The 24,861-nt window shown below is 42.7% G+C and overlaps 1 protein-coding gene across 1 annotated transcript in view; it reads left to right on the forward strand.

Moving 5' to 3' along the window:
* The window catches only part of DOCK1 (dedicator of cytokinesis 1), a 347,686-nt gene that overhangs the window by 254,920 nt on the left and 67,905 nt on the right, over positions 1-24,861 (forward strand). Inside the window, exons 33-37 of the mRNA XM_054174763.1 lie at positions 3,492-3,640; positions 15,666-15,751; positions 15,935-16,091; positions 20,691-20,731; positions 23,102-23,192. Of these exons, the coding sequence (XP_054030738.1) occupies positions 3,492-3,640; positions 15,666-15,751; positions 15,935-16,091; positions 20,691-20,731; positions 23,102-23,192 (524 nt within the window). The remainder of the gene's footprint in view (positions 1-3,491; positions 3,641-15,665; positions 15,752-15,934; positions 16,092-20,690; positions 20,732-23,101; positions 23,193-24,861) is intronic.

Genomic DNA, 24,861 nt, shown 5'->3' on the forward strand with positions numbered 1-24,861 from the left:
TCCTCCAGCGAGGTGCCCACTGGCCCAGCACTTCCTTCCAAGTGCTTGACGTCATAAAAGGTGTCTTGACAGAGATGGTAATGTCGTTGGAGGGAAAGGCATGCTCAAAAATAGACCTGAACTTCGAGTGTTATATAAATAGAAGTCATTACAGATAACACTCTGTGAATTAGTCATGCATGCTCAGAGCTGACCCAAGTGAGAGGTGAGGTTGCTGGCAAATTATCCAGTGTTTTTCATGGCCCAAATTCAAATTAGAAGAACCTGGGAAATGAAAATCACAATGTTATCCAATAAAAAGAGTGCCCCAGGTGAGGGTCATGTAATGAGGTCTGTTCCTCTTGTGTGAGCAGTCTGTAGGAGCGTGTCTCATGGCAGGACAGAAGCCATTGCAAGGAGAAGCTTTTGCCTGTTCAAATGTGTGTGGTTCTTAGAGCAGCTGCAAAATTTTGTTTTCAGAAGAGAAATCTCAGCTTTCCCCCAGACTTGTCACATTTGGAGTCTTGCATGGGAATTCCCACACTGCCAGGGGAAAAAAGGCAAATTCTTTGTTGAGTTGTTTATCAGAAAGGGCTGCCTGTGGCAGGCAGCTAGGATGGGTGCTCCCAAGTCCTTCTCAGTTTTGTATTCAGAGTAGCTCTCTGTTCTGATTTTAAAAGTCTGTTGCTGATTACCTGTGAGGCAGCACTGCTAATAAATACAATTGCTGAATTGCAAGGAGAATCATGGAGTAGCTTGGGTTGGAAGGGACCTTTAAAGGTGATCTAGCTCAGCCACCCCCCCTGCAGTCTGCAGGGACATCTTCAACTAGAGCAGGTTGCTCAGAGCCCCAAACAACCAGACCTAGAATATTTCCAGACATGGGGCATCTAACCACCTCTCACCACCCACCGCATAAAAACTTCTATCTAGTCTGAATCTCCCTCTTTTAGTTCAAATCCATCGCCCCTTGTCCTGTCACAACAGGTTCTGCTAAGAAGTCTGTCCATGGCTTTCTGATCAGCTCCTTCAAGTACTGAAAGGCCAACAGAAGGTCAGTCTGGAGACTTCTCTTCTCCAGGCTAACAACCCAAACTTTCTCAGCCTGTCCTCACAGCAGAGGGGTTCCAGGCCTTACAGCATTGCTGTGACCTCCTCTGGCCCTATTCCAACAGGTCCGTGTCCCTGTGCTCCAGAGCTGGCCCCAGCACTGCAGGTGGGGTCTCAGCAGAATGGGGCAGAGGGGCAGAATCCATCCTTCTGCCTGCTGCCTGTGTTGATGGGGATCAGCCCAGAACGTGGCTGGTTCTGGGCTGCAAGCTCACGTTGCCAGCTCATGTCCAGCTTTTCACCCACCAGCACTTTCAAGTCCTTCTCCAGAAGGCTGCTTTCCAGTCCTTCATTCCCCACCCTGTATTGATATCAGAGATTATATCAACCCAGGTGCAGGACCTCCCATTTGGCCATGTTTAACCTCAGGAAGGCTGACCATGTGCAATATGGCTTCATGGTTGTTGGGATTGGGTCCTGTGAGGCTGTGAGCAAGTCCTGCCTGTCCACATCAGTTGAGGTGCTGGTGAGCCTTGCGGGTGGTGAGGTCTGTGGGTCTCCAAGCCTTTGGCATCTGATCCACTCTTCATTGAACCCCTTTTTGAGCAAGAAGCTCATATGCCCCTGGAGAAGAGGACAGGGGATCAAAGATTTTCAAATCACCTCCTTTTTGGGAATTTGCCATTTTTCACCGCTGCAGTTCAAAGAGATGTTTGTTACTTTTCTGAGGGAATCCCATTGCTTGAAGCAATGGAAAAACCCACCATGGCACATGGAGAGCATCATGGCATTGAATTTGTGCCTGACAAATGACTTTTGTCATTCTTATTTGTTTCCTCAAACATTGACTCTGACACTTTTCAAGCGTAATGCAAGAAAACTGTCACCTGAGAGGCCAAATGTAATAATACTTGTAAGAGAGACAGAGGAAAGCTTTATGCTTCTCACTTGATATTCCTCACCAAAGCCACCACTGCAGCATCACACATAGTAGCAGTTTTAGTTGAGTATTAATTTGCCCTAATAGCGTTGCTAATGCTAATAGGATTCCAAAGTTTGCCAATCAAGTAACTTAAATTATATCTGCTAAAAAAAAAATCAAATTGAAGCTTATTTTGTGAGTAAATAATTTTTTTTTCCCCCCCTTGATTACATTTATTGAGATTTAGGTTGGCTCTGGTCAAAAGTAGAAGTGCTAATTACAAACTTCCATGGTTACTGTTGTACTGGTGAAGTGCAGTGGAATAGAAATGAGTTAAAGTCTTCATTCTGTCATCACAGGATTACAAAACCCCAGCACGTGGGGGAGGTTGGAAGGGACCTCTGGGGATCATCTAGTCCAGCCTCCACTGCTAAAGCAGGGTCACCTGCAGCAAGGTGTCCTGGATTGCAATGTCCACATGGGTTTTAAATCTCTCCAGAGAAGGAGACTCCACAACCTCTCTTGAGTCTTCTTTGGAACGATTCCAAACCTGTCTGGATATAATCCAGTGCAACTTGCTCTGATTGATTCTGCTTCAGGAGGGAGTTGGACTAGATGATCTCCAGAGCTCCCTTCCAACCCCCACCATTCTGTGATCTTTCCATGGAATTGTTCAACTGATAATTTGCAGAAGAGCTGATGTGCATTGTCTAGTTAATAATCTGAACTATAACAGTTTTTAATCAGTGCAGTATGCATTAGGTGCCACATTCCTGTTCAGGTTTGATTTCCGTTCCATGAGCAAAGAGCTTTGCAGGGAAGCTTGAGGGGAGGTGCACTTTTCTCTTGGGAAGATAAATGTGAAATCAAGTTTGCCAGTCAGATCAGCTCTCGAAGAAAGAAGACATATTGTCGGGTTGGTAAGATGTAGTTTCATGTCTGGAGGCTGTGTAAGTATGCACTCGCGGTGACACTTTGATAGACTGACACAGAACATTTTGTACACTTCAGCAGCTACAGAAGTCTAAATAAGTGAATACAAGCAACGTACCTCCTAGCCTCCTTTGCTGCCAAACATACATTTTTGTGTGAAAAAAACACCCTCAAACTTAATGTGACTGTGCAAATATAGGTTCTTCATGAAAAGTATGGCAAGGTCACAGAACTGTTTGGGTTGGAAGAGACCTTAAAGAGCATCTAGATCCAGCTACCCTGCCACGCGCAGGGACACCTTCCCCTAAACTAAGTTGCTCAAGGCCTCTTCCAGCTTGGCCTGGAACAATTCCAGGGAAGGAGCATCCACAACCTTCCTGAGCAACCTGTTCCAGTGTCTCACCACCCTCACTGTAAAGAATTTGTTTCTACTATCCAGCCTAATGGATGTTGGCATGAACAATAATTTATGTTCTAGTAGAGTCAGATCTTCAAAAATACTTCCTTAAGCTATATAAGAATTTATTGATACAGCTTTTACAACACTTCTCTTCTACCAAAGGCAGTGGGCGTCCATTAACTCTGAAATGCATCTTTTCTCTTGAAGGTCAGCATAAAATCAAGTTCATCCCAGAAATGGTGGGACCTATCTTAGAAATGACTCTTATCCCTGAAACCGAACTTCGGAAAGCCACAATCCCCATCTTCTTTGATATGATGCAGTGTGAATTTCATTCTACTAGGAGCTTCCAGATGGTAAGCAGTTAAGCTACAGATATTTCAAGGTTGTGACAAAGCTTTAATTGTTTGGGCTTGGGGTTTTTTTGGACAAAACATAAGAATTTTTGTTGTTCCTTTATATTTTTAAATGTAGAGTAATGTAACTATGGATTTGCTTATTTTCTATAACTCTGAGTGATCACAGAGTGTTCACATGTTGATGTTAAACTCTTATTGAAAGAATCATTTGCATGAAATAAATGAAGCATTTTGTTATGATACAAAGGGAGAGCAAAGACAGATGTTTTACATCTTTGTCTCAGAAAAGGAGACTGCTTCTGAGTTAAGTGTGACATAAAGGAAGCCTGATACTATGGCAAAAGAAACTGTAAGGTGTAAGAATTTATCATCTCTAGTATCTTAAAATTTTGATCCTCTTCTTCATTTTATGGAATTTGAAGAGGAAAACAAAGCTATGCAGTCAGTGCCAGTGTTCCTTCAACCTATACAGGTACTGCAAAACCTAAAATAGTGGTGTGTGACACTTGGATTCTGTTTTGTTTGCTGATGGAAGTCCTTGAGTAAGCATCCAAAATCCTATCCTGATAGCATCAGTTTCTGAGAGACAAGTGAAGTGAAAGAAAGTTTCCTGACATCATTCATGTGACCTTTTTTTCCCTTGAAACTTTGCTCTAAGGATTGAGTATAAGACTAGTTAGGCCAGGTAGGGTTATGGAATAAGCCAAAGTAGCTCCTTTATGCTGTGATATGTCTGTCAGTTAGGGATATGACCTTGTGAATTCTGTAATAAGGTTTGACATGTGTTTACTTTTTGCCCTTTATATTGGCAGTTTTCTTTCTTGGATGAAAGATCATAGCCTGCTCCATACTTTTTTGTGAACTATTTCTCATAACCAGCCCTTTTTATCACCTAGAACGGTTGGACCAGATGATCCTTGGGGTCTCTTCCAGCCTGGCAGTCTGTGATTCTCGTTACAAACCTGTAGCCAAATCAAATGAGTATCTGTGTGGAGAGATGGCATCAGTCTCGTTACTTTGTTTTGTGGTGCTGGAGGGTGTGCGGAATGGTCAGGAAGAGGACACAGTCTCAGGCTGCGCTGGGGAGGTTTAGGTTGGATGTTAGGAAAAAGTTCTATACAGAGAGAGTGATTGCCCATTGGAATGGGCTGCCTGGGAAGGTGGTGGAGTTGCCATCATTGGAGGTTTTCAGGAGGAGACTTGATGGGGTGCTTGGTGCCATGGGTTAGTTGTTTAGGTGCTGTTGGATTGGTTGATGGGTTGGACATGATGATCTTGAAGGTCTCTTCCAACCTGGTTTATTCTATGTTAGATCCATCCAAATGATCACATAATCATCCTTTCTTCTGTTTGACTGGGATGATACTGTGAAGATTGAAATGCTTGCTGGGATGCTATTGAGAACATTTCCTGTCAGACACTCTGGTTTGTGGCTTGTCGTTTTTTATTTGTACAATTATATGGATCATGAAAAATCCACGGGTAACTTTATAGCTAAATTTATGGCCCTGTATTTTCCTGACAGAAGGCAAGAAGCTTTTTGTGGGATAGTTGGGTGATTTTAATAAATGAGCATCTTAAATATTTCACACAACTTCTTTTTGCCTTTTGAGAAGACAAATGCCTCGTGCTTAAGTCAGACATGTCTTGGATTGTAGCTTCTCGACATATATTTCTTGTCGTCAGCATAGCTTCCTTTTTTATGGGCTTAGCATTGATATGACAGGTGCAGAAGTAGTAAACCTTTCTTCAGTGCTTTTGGAATGAACAGTTACATCTAACAGGGAACAATCATTGCATCAATCTGTCCATTTACAGCTTTACAGGTAATGTAGTTATGTGGTTTGCTGAGGAGTTCAGATTGGTCTTTGGGGAATGTTTGCAAAAAGCAGAATTCTAGAAAAGGCTAGTTTGGATGGGACCTCTGGAATTAATCTGGTCCAAACTGGGCCTTAGATTGGGTTATCCAGAGCCATCTGAAGCTCAGTGTTAAGTATTTTGAGTGAGAGTGGTTTCACAACTTCTCTGGGAGACCCATTCTACTGCTTCAGACTTTTCTTCTTACACCCAGATGGAATTTCCATGAGTCAACTATCATTGCTTCTGTTGTCATTTTGCATCCTTGTGACTAGTTTAAATCTGTCTCTGCTATATCATAGAATTGTTTTGGTTGGAAAAGGCCTCTAAGATCATTGAGTCCAACCATCAACCCAAGACCACCATGGTCATTAAACCATGTCCCGGAGTGCCATGTCCACAGGTTTCTCAAACACCTCCAGGGATGGTGGCTCTGATTGTCCAGAGATGTGGTAGATGCACCATCCCTGGAACCATTCCAGGTCAGGCTATTTGTGGCTCTGAACAACCTTCTCTAGTTAACCTGCTCTAGTTGCAGATGTCCCTGGTGACTGCAGGGGTCTGGACTAGGTGATCTTTAAAGGTCCCTGCCAACCCAAACCATGATTCTATGATTCCATGTTTCTGTGATTGAAACAAGCTCAGCTCTTCATCCACTAAGTTAGTTTCATCACAGAAGGCAGTCAGGTTGGGCAGATGTGATTTACCCTTGGTAAATCCATACTAACTTTTTCTAGTCACCTTCTCACCTTCCTGTTTGTAGAAAGAGGGCTTGCTCCACTGTTTCCTCAGGTACTGAAAGTGGATCTGCCTGGCCTGTAGCTTCCTGACTCATATTTTTTGTTTGTTCCTTTTGTGTTTAAGTGATATAGATATCAAATAATTTGTTTCAGTGTTAGCAGTACCTAGGCGAGCTTTCATACTTAATCTGTCAGTGTAGTGTACTGCATTATGTGGTTGTCTACATCCAACTACCAATTATCATTGTCCAGTGTTCCTTTCAAAGAGGACTTCAAAATGGGATGGTTGGCTGCTGTTAAACTAATCTGCCAGAAATCCAATTATCTAACCTTATTAGTCACATCAGCAAGGGTTTAGATTGGCTCTACTTTTCCAGCAGATGTATAAACCTCATGATATGAGGGGGAGGAATGTCAATTTGGTGCAGAACTTAAGTGCTGGGATGGCTTCTGTTACAGTCAGACAGCTCTCCCCATGGCATTTTTAATTCCAGTGTGAATTGGTTTGTTTGGTAAAACTAGTAACAGAATGGGATTTTTATTTTTTTTTGTTCTTTCAGTACATATAGCCCTGAGGAAAACCAGAAGATAGCTTCCTCTTGTTTGTACAGAATAAATTAAAGGCTGACTGAATTAAAAGCTGGAGTTGCCCATTTTTGTCCTCTCCCTCTTAAGGTGCTTTGAAGCCTATACAGGACTTCAAAGTAGCCTGTACCTCAAAGCATGAAGTTTCATACTGAAGTCAGTGTGGGACCAAAGTTCCCCATTGGAGGAGATGCCTCTGTCTCCCTTTTTCTCTTTGCCTGTTTTACTAGTGAACCCTCCAGATCAAAGGGAATAAGTCAGAGCCACAGGACTGATGAAAGAGAATTGGTTTGATTGTTCAAGGTTTGGTCAGATGAATGTGATGGATCCCATGGTGACAGCAGGAGAGGAGGTTCATCATGAAACAATAATTCACCTGAAATGTAGAATGCAGAGCATAAACTGCCCACAGCCTCCTGGTTTTGCTGCCTGACCCTGCCAGCTGTCACTTGCTATAGCTCCATTTCCTATGAGTGCTCCTCTTCTTTTGGCTATCCAAGATTTTCAGCTTACCTTTCTGGACCTGTGTCATTGCTGATATAATCACAGAATGATAGGGGTTTGAAGGGACCTCAGGAAATCATCTAGCCAAACCCCTCTGTGAGAGCAGAGTCACTCAGAGCAGGTTGCACAGGATCACAATGTCCACTTGTGCTTGGAACCTCTCCAGAGAAGGAGACTTCACAACTTCTCTGGGCATCCTCCCCCAGTGCTACGGCACCCTTACAGGAAAGAAGTTTCTCTTTAATCTCAAGTGAAATCCTCTGTGTTCTGGTTTGTAGATGTTCCCCCCATGTCCTATCACTGGACACCACTGAAAAGAGCCCAGCCCTACCCTCAAATCATAGAACCATGGAATCATAGAAACATGGTTTGGGTTGGCAGGGACCTTTAAAGATCATCTAGTCCAGACCCCTTTAGATAACTATATGCATTAATAAGATCCCCTCTCAGTCTTCTCTTCTCTGGGCTAAAGACCCCAATATCTCTCAGCTTCTCCTCCTAAGAGGGATGCTCCAGTCCCCTAATCATCCTTACGCCCCCCCTGTTGGACTCTCCAGTAGTTTCCCATCCTTCTTGAACTGGGGAGCCCAGAAATGGGCACAGTACTCCAGGTGTACCCTCACCAGGGCAGAGTAGAGGGGCAGGAGAACCTTTCTTGACTTGCTGACCACACTCTTTTTAATGCACCCCAGGAGACCATTTGCCTTCTTAGCCACAAGGGCATATTGCTAGCTCATAGATCACTTGTTTTCCACCAGCAGTCCCAGGTCCTTCTCCACAGTGCTGCTTTCCAGCAGGTCAGCTTCTAACCTGTGCTAGTGCATTGGGATATTCATCTGCAGATGCAGGACTCTACACTTACCTTTATTGAACTTCTTGAGGTTCCCCTATTCCCAACCTTCCAATCTGTCCAGGTCTCACTGACAGGGCGAATGGGGTGTCAGCCAGTCCTGCCAGTTCTGCTTGTTTACGTTGAAGACATTGATAAGGCAGAGTTAGATAATGGTTGGACTTGATTATCATAAAAAGGTCTTTTCCAGCCATAATGATGCTGTGATTCTGAAGAGAGGTGCCAGTGCAAGAGCTTGTGCAAGCCAGACCATAGAGGAAGCAGGAGGAGACAGGGGAGATGTTGGGTAGGTTCTCCCTATCTCATGGCACTGCGTCATAATGTGATTTCTTTTATCTGATCTGGTAAAAATTATTTAGTAAAAGTAGATTATTTAAAGAGCCAAAAAGCCTTATTAACAAAATAAGGTAAGAGATTGAATCAGAAGCACTATCCCAGCCTCTCTTCCTGAACATGATTTTGTTTCTGATCAAGTAGGGGGGAAGAAAGGACCCTTATCCTTCAAAGTAAAATGTGAGAGGTGTATCCCCCTACTCTGCAGTAGCAAGCAAGAAGAAATTCGAGGTCCCATGTGTCTTAATTGTCAAACTAAAGCACATTATTGAGGGAAATCATCAGTGCATGGTGGTGTTAGCATCAGCCGTAGAAGCGCAGACCTCCAGCATGAGTTCATACTCTGTTAGACTGAGGAGTTGAGTGAGTTCATACTCTGTTAGACTGAGGAGTTGAGTGAAAGTAACAGAATCAAAGAATAATTTTGGTTGAAAAAGATCTCTAAGATCCTCAAGTCCAACCATCAGTCTAACCCCACCATGGCAGTTAAACCATGTCCCAGATCGCCGTGCCCACGCATTTCTTGAGCACTTCCAGGGGCAGCCTGTTCCAATGTCCTCTTTCAGCAAACTATTTTTTCCTAATATCCAATATAAACCTCCCCTGACACAATTTCAGGCCATAATGTTTTCAGGAAAAGAACCCTAAAAATGCAACACTGCATCTGTCCTGTTTTCTGCAAATTGGAATGACAGCATAATGGAACCAGAGCTGAAAAGAGAGAAAAATCATATAGAAATGCATAGCAATGACTGCATAATGCAGAATCTTATAGAAATGTATACTAAATGCTGCATAATGATTACTAAAATAGAACTATGGAATCATAGAATGTTAGGGGTTGGAAGGGACTTCTGGTGATCGCTGACTCCAACCTGCCTGCCAAAGCAGCATCACCTAGGGCAGGTCACGCAGGAGTGTATCCAAATAGGGCTTGAAAGTCTCCAGAGAAGGCGACTGCACAACCTCTCTGGGCAGCCTGCTCGTCACCCTCACAGTAATGAAGTTTTTCCTCATGGTGAGGTGGAACTTCCTGTGTTCCAGTTTGTATCCATTGCCCCTTGTTCTATCACAAGTCAGCGTTGAAATGAGACTGCCCCCCTCTTCATGACACCCACCCTTCAGACATTTATAAACATTCCTGATATCCTTTCTCAGTCTTCTCCAGGCTAAACAGCCCCAGGTCTCTTAGCCTTTCTTCATCAGACAGATATTCCAGTCCCTTTATCATCCTCATAGCTTCCATTGGACACTCTCTAGTCTGTGTCCCTTTTGAATTGAGGAACGTAGAATTGGACACAATACTCCAGATCTGGTCTCACCAGGACAAAATAGAGGGGGGAATGTTCAGGTCCTTGAATGTCTCCAGAGGAGGGCAACTAAGTTGGTGGAAGGGCCAAAAGCAAGTCCTGTGAGGAGCAGCTGAGAGGTGACCGTGAGTTTAACCCATGGGCTAAATTACCTGTAGCCACTATTCTGTTGTGAAGAGAATGAAGTGGGTAAAGACCAGAAGAAATAAAGAGGAAATGCTCTTCATTCACTACCAACATTTAACAATAAGTAGTCATGCCAGCAGTTTTATTGGCAGTGCAATTTCTTCTTGGGTATCAGTGAATTTCAAATTGAGATAGTTCTTAATGAGAAGTACCTACTTTATCTGAATCTCTCATGACTTTTAAAGTCTTTAATTCCTTATTAAGTCTTTTTACCACTTCTGAGCCCTGAGTTAACCTCCCTTTCTCTGTGCTGTAGATTTGCAGGCAGAACACAAGTTAATGACTTGTCCAAGTTCCTGTGATGCTGCAGATTCTCCTCTGTAATCCCAGTGAACGTGTAAATTCAGATAAGTCATCCCCACAAAGGATTAGTTTCAATAAGTAACATATTTAGTTATCTCCAGCTGAAATGTGAATGTGTAAGTTTTAGTTCTGACCTATATATTGATATTTCTCCCTCACCTCACCTCACCTGAAGAGTAAGGGGCAAAGGTAAGGCAGAAGATCTAGAGGCCTTCAAAATCACCTAGTACTAAATGGCTGCCAGACTGAGTAGTTGACTGGAATGCTGTGGGAAAGTAAGAAGAGAAACAAACTGTTGGGAATGACCAACAACTTCCATGACAGCTTTTGAACAAAGTTTCACAGCTATTATAGAGTCATGTAATTGGTTTGGATGGAAGAGAACTTCAAGATCTTCAGCCTTTAACCCAGCAGTGTTGGGTCACCACTAAGGCATGTCCTTCAGCAGCACATCTATATAGCTTTTAAATTGCTCTAGGGCAGCCTATTCCAGACCTTGACAACCCTCTGGGGAAAAAAATTGTCCCTAATGTTCAGCCTAAACCTCTCCTGGCACAACTTGAGGCTGTTTGCCCTTGTTCTATCATTTGTTACTTGAGAGAAGAAACCAAGCCCCACCTAGCTTCAACCTCCTTTCAGGGAATTGTAGACAGCAATGAGGTCTCCCCTCACCCCCTTTTTCTCCAGGCTGAACAACCCCAGTTCCCTCACCTGCTCCTCACCAGCTTTGTTGCGCTTTTCTGGACATGCTCCAGCACATCAATGTCCTTCTAGTAGCAAGGTGTCCAAATCTGCACCTAGTATGTGAGGTGTGGCCTCACCAGTGTTGTGTACAGGGGAACAATCCCTGCCTTAGTTCTGCTGGCCACACTATTGCTGATGCAGGCCAGGATGCTGTTGGCCTTCTTAGCCACCTGGGCACATGCTGGCTCATACTTAGTTGTCTATTGAGTAATATGCCCAGGTTCTTTTCCACCAAGCAGCTTTTTGGCTGCTCTTCCCCAAGCCCTGTGATGTGCCTAAGCAGACAATACTTGAGTGCTGGTTTTGCATTAGGTCTAATTTCTAGTGGTATTATCCATCACTTGAATTTACATGGCAAATTCATTATTACCCCATACCAAAGCAAATTTATAGCAGCTTGGAGGTTTGAAAGTCCTCCTCGTCTACAGCTAGATTAAATTGTCAGTCAGTGCTACAAATATAGGCTGGCCACATGGTAGGTGAAGCTAAACCCCAAAGCGATTAGTTGAGCTGACACTTGAAGACAGTAGATAGCTTCCATTGATTTATTTTCTCCAAATGGGAGATTGCAACAGACAGATGAAGGAGATGATATACTCTTTGCTCAAGTTCAAACTCGCATCCTAAGGAGAAGCTGAGCTCATGATCAACTGCAAGGAAAAGTTGATAATAATTTCCTGTAATCTTCCTAACATCACCCCTCAAGCTTTGGCTGTCAGCAGGAGGATATGAATCTAAGTCATTGATGGTGCCAGATATAGCCCTTCAGCCTCCAGAAGGTGCCTCAACAAGTGTCACTGGCTGTAATGTAAAGACTGAAAATTTGGTGCTTCTTCACTTGAGACTAATTTCCATCACAATAATTGCAGGTCTACCTTGTGCTGTTTCTGTGTCTCTAAAATACCCCACCCCACAAACAAACTAAAAAGAGACTTTATTAACAGAGGCCAGATGCAGTGTTCCAGGGCCGTTAGCCAGTACTACTCCTGGGCCACACTCTTAGTCCTACAGTAAGACCTACAAGAAAGCCAAAAAGGGACTTTTTACAAGGGCTTGTAGTGATAGGATGAAAGGGCATGGATTGAAGCTTGAGGAGGGCAGATTTAGACTCAATTTTAGAAAGAAATTCTTTACAGTGAGGGTGGTAAGACCCTGGAACAGGTTGCCCAGGGAGGCTGCAAGTGCCCCCTCCCTGGAGGTGTTCAAGGGAAGGTTGGACAGACCTTTGAGCAAGCAGATACAGTGGAAGGTGTCCCTGCCCATGGCAAGGAGGTTGTAACTAGATGATCTTTTAGGTCCTTTCAACCCAAACCAATCTATGAACAAGACAACATCTCCATAAACTTCAGCTTGTGATGGCGTGTTCTTCAGTGGAAAGACCACAGAAGGAATTTTAACTACGTTAAATAAAGTTTAGTCATCTTACTTGCATGATCTGCATCATTTCACTTCCTTGGGAAGTATCAAGAATGATTGAGGAGCCAAGATATTGTTAGTAGTCCTTAAAACCCCAGAAATACCACCAGTCTAGCTCCAGTCAACCCAAGAGGGCTATTAGGGAGATGGCCACAGAAAGCTTAGATTTACAGAAGTTTAAGTAAAATTGATACCAGGAAGATACTGAAGATCCTGTATGACAAATGTAATTGCTCTTCTTCGACTGAGTAAGCTCTTGCTAACAAATCTATCAGCTAAAGGGCTCGTGCTGGTGGCAAGTGTCATTTTTCATGTTGGTGGAGAAAGTCAATTTCTTTCTGGTCTCATTAGAGAACATGAATTTTGCGGCTTCTGTCTCATCCCTATGGTGCTTCAGCATTTTGCATTACACATCCTTGTACTATGGGAGGTTATTTCAGCTTATGTTTGTTTCTTAGAAGGGGTGGATTGCATTACTTTTCCTTTTCCCATTTTCCTGTCATTTTTTGAATAATGGATTCATTGTACTAAAGGCCTTATTTCACTTCACTTTTCATTGATTTTTTTTTACAAGGAAAGTGGTGAAGGAGTGGAACAGGTTACCCAGAGAGGCTGGGTAATCATCCAGCCATGGAGATGTTCAGTGCTTGGCTAAGCAAGTCACAGTTGGCCTGATCTTGTGTTGGCAATAATTCTGTATCACTTGGGAGGTTGGATGAAGTGACCTTCAAGGTTTCTTCCAGTCAGTTTTTCTATGATTCTGTGGATCATTTTGAGGAAGAGAAGAGCACCTTTGAAATAGTCTAATCTGAAGCTTAGAGTTTCTTCTTTAAAACACTCCTGCACAACAATAACCCTTGTTTCAAGATGGAATACCTGTTATTTGGGTACTTGGTTGAATTACGACTTGATCCATGATGCAATCTGTAGTTCAGGTTTCCTGAAGAGCTCACAGTTTAATTGACTTGTGCATGTGCCTGGTGGCTGGAGAGTTGCCCAGGAGAAAATCTGAAGATGCTGGTTGACAGCCATCTGGACATAAGTCACTAGTGTGCCCATGTGGCCAAGAAGGTCAGCAGCATCCTGTCTGGCGCCTCACTCCAAGAAGGACATTGATTGAGGTGCTGGAGTGTGTCCTGAGAAGGGTAACAAAGCTGGTGAAGGGTCTGGAGAACAGGTCTGGTGAGGGGTGGCTGAGGGAACTGGGGTTGTTTAGTCTGCAGAAAAGGCAACTGAAGGAAGATCTCATTGCTCTCCACACTCCTGAAAGGAGACTAAAGCCAGGTGGGGGTTGCTCTCTTCGCCCCAATATCAGGTGACAGAAGGGGTGGGAATGGCCTGAAATTGTACCAGGGGATGTTTAGGTTGAATGTTAGGAAAGCTCGTAGCTTGAACAGAGGTGCAAGAGTGGGTCCAGAGGCTGCTGCTGAGCCCAGCTGCTGTGGAAATGTGTCCTTGGTCTGGATGCACACTAAGCTAGAGACAGTCCATGCTTTTTCATCCCTACATAATTCACCACTAGTATTAACTGCAGATGCAGAGAACATCTGACATTTACAAAAGTTAGCACACTTTGTTCTTGTGCAGGTGGCCCTTTGCTTCTCATCAGGGACTGCTTAAGCCCATGATAGTGAGAAAACGTGACAACAACTATGCTGTCAATACACTCCCACTCTGACTACTGAGCTCCCGTTGCCCTGCCACAGACTCCCTTCTCAGCAGGCTCTTCTGCTGAGGTTTCTTGACAGTAGGTTTGTGTCACTAGTGGGTGTCTCTGCTTATTCAGTGAAGAATTAGGAGCTATATGACTGGACTGATTCATTGCCTGGCAAAAGGTCTAACAGGTTGCATTCGTTATCCAAAGAGGTTGTGGTGTCTCCTTTCCTGGATGCTTTCAAAACCCACCTGGACATTGTGATCCTGGGCAACCTGCTGTGGATGACCCTGCTTTAGCAGGATGGTTGGACTGGATGATCTCCAGAGGACCCTTACAATCTCTGCTTTCTGTGATTCTGTTCCTAACCTGTGCTCTAGGGAATGTAGCAGCTGCAGGTGAAACTCTCTGTACCCATTAAAAAAACAGTGAATTTACCCTGTTTGTAACTAAAAGCTAGCAGCAGGACAAGGGCAAATGGTTTCAATCTAGAGAAGGGTAGATTTAGATTGGACATCAAGAAGAAGTTCTTTACTATGAGTGTGGCAGAACACTGGAACAGGTTGCCAAGGGAAGTGGTGGAGATATTGAAGATCAGGCTTGATGGGGCTCTGAGCAACCTGATCTAGCTGGGGATGTCCTTTCTTACTGCAGGGGAGTTGGACAAGATGATCTCTAGAGGTCCCTTCTAACCCAAACCATGTTAGGAAAAAGTTCTATACAGAAAGAGTGATTGCCCATTGGAATGGGCTGCCTGGGGAGGTGGTGGAGTCGCCATCACTGGAGGTTTTCAGGAGAAGACTTGATGGGGTGCTTGGTGCCGTGGGTTAGTTGTTTGGCTGGTGTTGGATTGATTGATGGGTTGGACACGATGATCTTGAAGGTCTCTTCCAACCTGGTTTATTCTATGTATTCTATATTCTAAGACATCTGCCAGTGTCCACTTAATTTGCATTCTTTTATTGTTGCCCAAATAAAACTCTTAAATTGTCTGAAACAACTTCTCCTCTGCAGCAACCCGGTAAGAGGTTTGTTCCTTAAGTTGTGCCCCACTGTGAGTCAGTGTCTGTGTGCTCAGAAGGGATGTGAGTGATGCTGGGATGTGCTTCGGGCTGAGTTCTCTACCCTTAGGTGACACATCCTCTCTCATGGAGCTTTCAACTTGTGGTATACTTTTCTTGCTATTGCCATTATTGCAGGAGACATTCTGTGCCTGGCTTTGTGTCTTCTGTTTTTTTCCCCAACTTCATTCTTGTCCATTAATCTCCTTATTTAATTTTTGGTAATGCAAATATTTACACTCCATTTAACAACACAACCTATGATTTCTTTAACAACAAAATAAAAGCCCTTGTGGGGCAGCAGATCATCATGGATAGGCAAATACCAGAGACTACAAAGTCTTAAAGTCAATCAAGCTTTAATATAGTGGCTAAATGTCTCGTGGAGATACCCAATGAGCTTGTGAACCATTGAGGCCGCAGTAATAAAGTGAAATATTTGCCATCTGATTATTTACGCTTGCTTTGTTTAATTCTAGTTTGAAAATGAGATCATCACCAAGCTGGATCATGAAGTGGAAGGAGGCAGAGGAGATGAACAGTACAAAGTGTTATTTGACAAAATGTAAGTGTTGATCAGCAGTGAGATTTATGCCACAGCAAAGGCAGGAGTGAGAGCAATTAGGCTACAGTGAACTTTGTCGCCCAGAAGTAATTAAAATCTGTTAATGAGGCATAATATTGAGAATTGCACCTGAGTTGAGGTTTGTTTTTCTTCATGTGATTAACAAGGCACTTGGTTTTTCAGTCTCTTGGAACACTGCAGAAAACACAAATACCTTGCTAAGAGTGGAGAGACTTTTGTGAAGCTAGTTGTGCGCTTAATGGAGAGGCTGTTGGACTACAGGACCATAATGCATGATGAGAACAAGGAGAACCGCATGAGCTGTACCGTCAACGTGCTGGTAAGCAAAGAGAAGCCACCAGCCTGAAGGGGCTGCTGCATTCTTAATTTCACTCCTTTGAGTAAAAGAGAGTGTGAATTGGAATTCTCATGGAAGTTTGAAATACTTCTGGGTTTCTTTCTTTTTCTAGTGAAGGTGAATCTATAAGAGCATAGAATCATAGAATCATTCAGGTTGGAAAAGATCTCTAAGATCATTGAGCCTAACCACTCATTTAAAACTGCAGAGGCCACTGCTAAACCGTGTCCCTCAACACCACATCTGTGTGGCTTTGAAATCCATGCAAGGGTGAGGACTCCACCACTGCCCTGGGCAGCCTATTCTGGGGTTTGAAAACCCTTTTGGGAAAGAACTTTGTTTCTAATATCCAATCTAAACCTCCACAGATGAAACTTGAGGCTGTTTTCTCTTGTTACGAGGGAGAAGAGCCTGACCCCTACCTTACTCCAACCTCCTGTCAGGGAGATGTAGAGAGCCAGGAGGTCTCTGCTCAGCAACCTTGGTTCCCCTGGTCAGTCTTCTCAAGACCTGTGCTCTAGACCCTTAATCAGCTTCATTGTCCTTCCCTGGATGCACTCTAGCATTAAGGAAAAAAATAAGAGCGAATGTTTCAGGGCCTGATCTTTGAAAGATGTTAATTGACATTTACAATAGATGTGTGAACAGCAAAAGGCAGCTCTGAGGAGACCTTATAGTGGCCTCCAGTACCTGAAAGGGGCCTAAAAGAAAGCTGGTAATGGGCTTGTGATAGGAGGGAGAGGGAGTGAATTGAAGCTAAAAGAGAGGAGAGTTAGATTGGATATTAAAAAAAATTCTTGTAAGGGTGGTGAGACACTGGAACAGGTTGCCTAGGGAGGCTGTGGCTGCCTCCTCTCTGGAGGAGGTTTAAGGCTAGGTTGGAGGAGGCCTTGAACAACCTGGTCCAGTGGAAGGTGCCCCTGACCCCATAGTAGGGGTTTTGGAACTAGATAATCTTTGAGGCCCCTTCCAATCCAGAGCATTCTATCAATCTGTGAAATGTATGCAGATAACCACTTTGCCATGTAGCACATTGGAGTTACAGGCAGTTTAGTCCCAGAATTGCCATGTGTTTGTGTTCTGCATATTGCTCAGCTTTCTGATTCCGAATTTTGAAGAAATTTCAGTGTTACTGTTTCAATCAAAGCAGGAATTCTGAAGTATATACCCTGTACTAAAACCCTCAGTCCATTTAGGCTAGAGTTAGGAGCATAGGAGCAGAAGTTACCCCCCATAGTATGCACGCCATGCTTTTTATGCAGAGCATTTGGGTGTGAGATTTGACTAGCACAAAATCAGCACATATTGAAAAATATAGGAAAACAAACTTAAGAGACCCCCAAAGATACTGTTATCTACACCAGGGGAGGTTTAGGCTGGATGTTAGGAAAAAGAAATTAACTTGTCAGGCACTGGAACAGGCTGCCCAGGGAGGTGATTGAGTCACCATCCTTGAATGTGTTTAAAAGCTGTGTAGATGTAGTGCTAGTGGTGGACTTAGTAAAGTAGGGTTAATGGCTGGACTCAACGATCTTGAAGGTCTTTTCCAACCTAGATGATTCTGTGATTGTGTGACTCAATATTAAATCACTGGCCACTAAGGGTTCATAACTTTCATCCCTTTATCATGCTCAAAGCTTTTATTTCACCTCAATATGCAGGGCACAGACTGTGTTTATTGTTTATGTGCTATGGCTGATAGATTTTGTTCAGACTGGTTGGGAAAGATCTGAGTAAATAGTTTGTAGCTTTAGCACTCACAAGTAATGCAAACATCCTCAGCTGGAGCAGTGCAGCCATAAATGCTGCATAAGCTATGAGTGAAACAGTGCCCATTAGAATGGGAGAGAAGATAGGGACATCAGATCAGAAATTGAGATTTTGTATTTTAGTTTGCTTTCCCTCTCTGTGCACATCAAAAAGCATCAGAACGTTTATGAAATGGGAAGTTGGAGAGTTGTTACCAGCTGTTGATCTAGCAAGTGCCATTAGATTGCCTGCAGAAAAGTCATAGCATCTTCCTGAGCAGAATAGGAGACAGAAAAGCACTGAGCAAGAGAGGAGATCAAACCTCAAATACACCACACACTCTAAAACGTGATGACCATTTGTAAACTGGGAGAACTGCCTGAGGAAAGTGAATTCATTGTTTAGTCTGGAGAACAGGAGGCTGAGAGGAGACCTCACTGATCTCTACAACTCCCTGAAAGTGAGGTGGAAATGATTGAAATTGTGCCAGGGAAAGTTTAGGGTGGCTGTTAGGAAAAGCTCCTTTCCTGCAAGAGTGGTCAGGCGTTGGAACAGGCTGCTTCAGGAGCCGGTGGAGTCCCCATCCCCAGAGGTGTTCAAGAAACATGTGGATGTGGCACTTCGGGTGCCATGGTTTAATGGCCATGGTGGTGTTAGGTTGATGTTTGGACTCCATGATCTTAGAGGCTTTTTCCAACCAAAACAGATTCTGTGATCACAGTACTCTGAGTTTCCTTCAAGTAATTCTCACTGTACCAACCTCAGGGGGGAAAATGGCACACTTTAGGCTTGGCTTTGTGATGACTGTCTCTGACAGCATCTGATGCTGGCTTTTGTCATTGGAATTTTTCAAGTATCTGTAGATTATAAATTTTTTTGGGTAATGCTATTGAGTTAAACCACCATGAGAGAGTAATCATAGAATCACAGACTTATTTTTGTTAGAAAAATTTCCTTAAGATCATTGAGTCCAACTGTCAACCTAAGACCACCTTGGCCATTAAACCATATCCTGAAGTGCCATTTCCACACATTTCTTGAACACTTCCAAGGATGGTGACTCCACCACCTCCCTGGGCAGCCTGTTCCAATGCCTGACCACACTTGGAGAAAAGAAATTTTTTGTAACATCCAACCCAAACCTTCCCTGGCACACACAACCCTGCCACTGAGGTCTGCAGGAAAGCACTGCAGGGCAGAACTTCTCTTCCTTTTCAGTAGGCATGATTTAAAACTTTAGCTTGATTTTCGAGTTCCTTTGCCCTCCAGGCCCAGCTCAGTCTTTTCGTCATTCTCCAGGCACTCAAAGGGAAATTTATGCCTTTACAAGAATCCAACCCAGGGCTGATACTCAGCACAATTCCCACCTGAAGCCTCAAAAAGTTCTTAATTGGGACTTTGATGATGCAGAGGCTTTCATGGGATTAAGTTTGTCTGTATTGACTCTAGTTTAAGTCAGGAGGTTTGATATGCATTTTAGCCATTGCTGATGTTAAAAGAAAACCACCATGAAAACCTTGTTTCCTCAGCTGCTTCTTCCTAACCCTGACAATCCTGGCCAAAATGAGCATGCTGCCAAGGTAGTGAAGCAGATCCAAGAAGGGATCTTGCTGAAAGCTCTTACTCTTCCCTCAGTTATTTTTCATACCCATCAGTTCCTCTATCCATTTGCTGCAGAGCCACAACAGTAAAGGAGATGTGGAAGGCTGTACAGGGACTGTTTTCTGGGGAGAGGGAACTGTAGCATGTGTGAGATGGGTTGGTATCAACCTGCTGCCCAAGCCCCTTCCCATTTTGGTTGATTCTTTAACTGCATCAGAAGAGCAGAGCAGCTGGTGACAAAAGTTGGGTAAAATGGTTATAGGATATTGATTCTACTAAGCCAGAAGTCTCTTCTACTTAAAAAAAAAGAAAAAGCAAACAAAACACAAGAAAGAAACAAACAACAGAAATATTTCATGAGGTTCAGTTTGTCTTTTGCATTGAACTCAAAACCACTGAGCAGTTGATGTCACCTACAGTGGTGTATCCACTGAACAACATGTGCAGCTGCTGTACAGAGATTCTCTCTTGTATTGTGGTTCTCTGAAGAAAACAGGTTTGTGTTGGGGTTTATGAGTACTGGCCTTGAGCATCTGTTAGTGGCTACTTAAACTGGTTTAGTTGAGCATTGTAATTCATTGAAGGAGACACGTCTTTGTGTTTTCTTAGGTATACTTTAACTTTTGGAGGCAGACTTTAAATTAGATTCAGTATCTCACCCAATTTATCCTATCTTGCACTGACAATATTTGTAGTGCTAACTGGTTTATCTGAAGACCAGAGGCATTCAGACATTCCTGAAGAGAGTGATGAGAATGTGTGGCATATGAAAGCAGATAGGTAACACTGATCTAATTTTTTTCTTTCCAAAGAAGCTATTAGAATGGAAGAGTAGATAATCTATTGTGCTCAGCTAAAGTTTGGGGGCTTAAATCCGTAGAGCAACTGTTGCCTGAAAATTATGGGTTTGGATATTAGAAAATTTCGAGTGAAAACGGTTAATAATGTGTGACTTGCAAATGCCAGGAGCAAATTTCCAGCTGTAAGTACTATTCTTGCAAATTCTTAACCTTTGCAAGGAGGCACAAGCCCTAATACGCTACGTGAAACATCGCAGCATTAGACTTTGTAAGTTAAATAACTTGGTGTTCTATCACTGGAGGCAAATCTCATTTTGCAGTGTTGGAGGCTGACGGTATGCAAGGATGAATGTTTAATTTAGAGCATGTTCTGTGTACATTCTAGACCATGAAATCAAAGGCTCTGTAACCAAATTATGTTGTTTTTCAGAATTTCTACAAGGAGATTGAGCGAGAAGAAATGTACATAAGGTTTGTAAACATGACCAGTGACAAACTCTGCTTGACTTGCTATGGTGTAATTGGAGAAAATGAAGTTCATATTAAGCAGTTGCTTGGGGGCTGGAGGAAGAGAAGTAATAAAAAAAAGCCATACCTGGGCTGAACCTTCAGTAGATTCCAAAGCTTATCTTCCCTGACAACAGGGAGCATTAGACATTACAGTCATAAGACACCTTTTTTGTCCCCTTTCTCCAACTCCTTCAGTTACATTACAGTGAGCACCGAAATACTCAGGAGTGTTGTCATACGAAGGAAATAAATCAAAATAAAGCTGAGCAAAGAAATGGTTTTGCCTCCTGGCGAGGCAGAAAATATGTGACTTGGGGTAAAAAGGACTAGTAAATAATATCATGACTGATACTTATTTTAAATGTAAAGCTTTTGGAACCTTTCAGAATCTGTTTTCACACACACACACACACACACAAAGTGGTAATATGCTGTTGGGATTTTTGTAAACCTCAGGGTTTGTAGTCCCCTATTTGGTCTTGGACTTAAAATTGACTAGAGCGTTGTGCTAAAATGATGAAGGTTGTGTTTTTACTGCTGTTTTAGCTGGCTAGATATTATTTATCAATTAATTCCCAGGTGTATGTTTTTTTTTTACCTTTTTAGAAGAACTATCACATTTAAACTTGCTTCTTGTTGTTTAAATGGTTTTAATTAGCTTCTTAGTTTACAGGACAAAAACCAAACAACCAAAATTTATCAAAGGGCAGGGTGGATAAATAAAGTTAGGAGTCGTAGGTCTGCCCTATTCAGCATCTCTATAAAGACAAATGGTCTCTCAGTGCCTTAACACCACCCAAATTCTCTCCTTTTTCCCTTAACAAATATTACATAGTTTTGCAATTGTAATAGTTTTAGGGGGGAGAGGTTAGATTATCTCTAAAAGAATCCAGCAGACAAATGAAGAGAATCCCCTTCCAGAGGAGTAATGATACTGAGAGAGTGATTGCCCATTGGAATAGGCTGCCCGAGGAGGTGGTGGAGTCACCATCACTGGAGGTGTTCAGGAGGAGACTTGATGGGGTGCTTGGTTGCATGGTTTAGTTGGCTGGGTGGTGTTGGATGATAGGTTGGACACAATGATCTTGAAGGTCTCTTCCAACCTGGTCTATCCTATCCTATCCTATCCTATCCTATCCTATCCTATCCTATCCTATCCTATCCTATCCTATCCTATCCTATATTAAAGTTAAGGAAGATGACACTGAAGAAGGAAGACTTTTATTTGTCTCCATAGCTGAGCAATTAGAGTGCTCTCTCTTGCACAGACTCTCTATTGCATTCATTACACATCACAAGTTATTTGTGGGCATTTGGAAAAAGGGTGCAATGAAAATGCAAATGGTCCTAGAGGTTGTCTGCAAACAGAAATGTCTGCAAACATAATCTCACATTTTATTTAGCTGTTTGAAGAGTGAGCTGAACCATTGTCATCTGAATTATTTAGAATCTTAGAATATCTCAAACTGGAAGGGATCCACAAGGATCATTGAGTCCCAACTCCCTGCTCCTCAGAGAGCTACCTAAAACTAAACCCTATGACTAAAAGGATTGTTCAGATGCTCACTGAACTCTGGTAGGCTTGGTATAAGTGTCTCATTGAAGATCTAAGTCCTTCCATTTTGATAGTCCCTAGAAGGAAACTGAACTAAAAGATACTGAGGTTTTCACCTATCTCCATCTTCCTTATCTCCAGATCACAGAATCAGAGAATGGTTTGGGTTGGAAGGGATCATCCAGTTTCAATCCCCTACCATGAGCAGGGGCGACCCCTACTAGACCAGGTTGCTCAGAGACCCATCCAGCCTGGCTTTATGGGCTCATAAAAGATATTAGCATCATCACCATACAATGGCAGTAGCTCTGCAGGTCACACATAACTACTCAGTGTTAGGTGCACACAGGTTTGAATGGACAGGGGCTGAATTAAGAAGAAAAGCAAAGGAACACATTTCCCAGTCTTCCACTGATGGTAACAGCAGGGTTAAATTTCCAATAAATGACCAGTATCCAGGCAACTTAGTTTTCAATGAAGAAGATTCCATTGCGGTGTGTTCTGGTCCAAAACCCACTCATTACATTGTTTCTGGTAAAATACGTCTCATTTAACTTTATACTGAAGTTGGTGTGACTGCTGTTGTCTCTCTTATCTCCACTAAAATGTGAGAAAGAGTTTTGACATTTCTGGGCTGCTGAGAATTGAGTGCTAAGTAACAATATAAGCCACATTACATAGAGATGTTTGCAAGCAAGGCATTCACTCTAAATTCTTGTTTTCAGTAACATTTAAGCACCAACTTTTTTTAGAGCCTCTGTTTTCATTACTTGCAGGTATTTGTACAAGCTGTGTGACCTTCACAAGGAGTGTGATAACTATACAGAAGCTGCCTACACGTTACTTCTGCATGCCAAACTTCTTAAGGTAAGCACCAAAATGCATCTCAAGGTTCGACAATCCTGGTAGCGTTACACAGCGGCAGAATCGTTTGTCACTCTTAGGACATCCATCCACACTTCAAACTGGCTAACAGCTGAATGCTGCTTCTTTTACATCACTTTTGAACTGTTTAAACTGCTAACATTTTTGAAGTGAAAACAATACATCTGTGACACTTGTAATTAATGCATGGATCATAGAATGGATATTAGAAAGAAATTCTTTACAGTGAGGGTGGTGAGAGACTGGAACACGTTACCCAGGGAGGTCACACTTCTGCCATGAAATCACACAGAATCATAGAATTGTTTCAGTTGGAGAAGCTCTCTAAGGTCATCAAGCCCAACTGCCAACCTAACACCAGCATGACCACCCCAAGTGCCATGCCCACACATTTGTTGAACACCTTCAGGGACAGGAACTCCACCACTCCATGGGCAGCCTATTTCAATGCCTGACCAATCTTTCAGAAAAGAAAAAAAAATTAAATCTTTATATCCAATCTAAACCTCCTCTAGTGCAATTTCAGGGTATTTCCTCTTGTTCACAGGATCACAGGATGTTAGGGATTGGAAGGGACCTCAGGAGAGCGTTGAGTCTAACTCCCCTGCCAGATCAGGACTATAGAGTCTATCGCAGGTTGCACAGGAATGCATCTAGATGGGTCTTGAAAGTCTCCAGAGCAGGAGATTATTCTATCAATGGAATAATAGAATCACAGCATACAATCATTAAGGTTGAAAAAGACCTTGTTCTATCATTTGATGGACTAGATGATCCCCAGAGATCCTTTCCAACCTCCACCATGCTGGGATTCTGTAAAAATCTAAATTGGGTAAGAATTAGTGTTTTCTGAAGCCTTTACTGCAGTCCCCTTCTTCCTCACATCTCACCACCCACAGTGAAATCTTTCTCTCTCCAGTGGGACCTGGATCTCTTTTTACTCCCCTGAAGGGTCATATGGTGCAGAGTGTTAGGGTTAGAATAGTTCAGATGTTCATTTTCCCCTTGGTTTGTTTCTCATGCCAATGAGGAGTGTATTGCAAGCTTCTGCATTATTGCAACCTTGGGTTTTATTCCAGAAGCTATGCTAATGGTATCCCGTTTCATAAAGGAAGTTTATCTCATTCTAAACATCAAATTGTTCTTAGCAACCTTTGATTTAATCTAAGCAATCCCAAGTGAAATGCAAGTATCAAATATCTGCTTGGAAAAGTTGCAAAGTGGAAGGTGTTAAATGAAATGTTTCTAAGGGATGCTCTGAGAATTATTCCTCTAAATTGCATCCAAGCTTTAATAGGACTAAATAGGAGGCAGATTGTACATGTGCAATTTAATTTAAAACACTTTGAAATGTATTTATTCTGTTTTGAAATAAAGAGAGGGTTATTACACAAGAAAACATCAGTAAGATTGGTCTGGAGTGTAAAAGCACTGTAGCAATAGCTTTATTCATTGTTAAATCAAGGGCAGATTTTGGGTAGAGCTTGCTGGATGCAGCCACCTCTTCGGTAGTAACATTTTCTGTGCTGAGAGATGAAGATGTGTGGAGATGGCTCTGAAACCTTCAGTCCCACAGACCTGTGGGTAGAACTTTGAGTGAGTAACTCACTGAGTCTGCGTCTATGAAGATCTCACTTATCCCTACAAGAGA

Source organism: Dryobates pubescens, chromosome 30, assembly GCF_014839835.1.
Source record: "Dryobates pubescens isolate bDryPub1 chromosome 30, bDryPub1.pri, whole genome shotgun sequence".
Lineage (NCBI taxonomy): Eukaryota > Metazoa > Chordata > Aves > Piciformes > Picidae > Dryobates > Dryobates pubescens.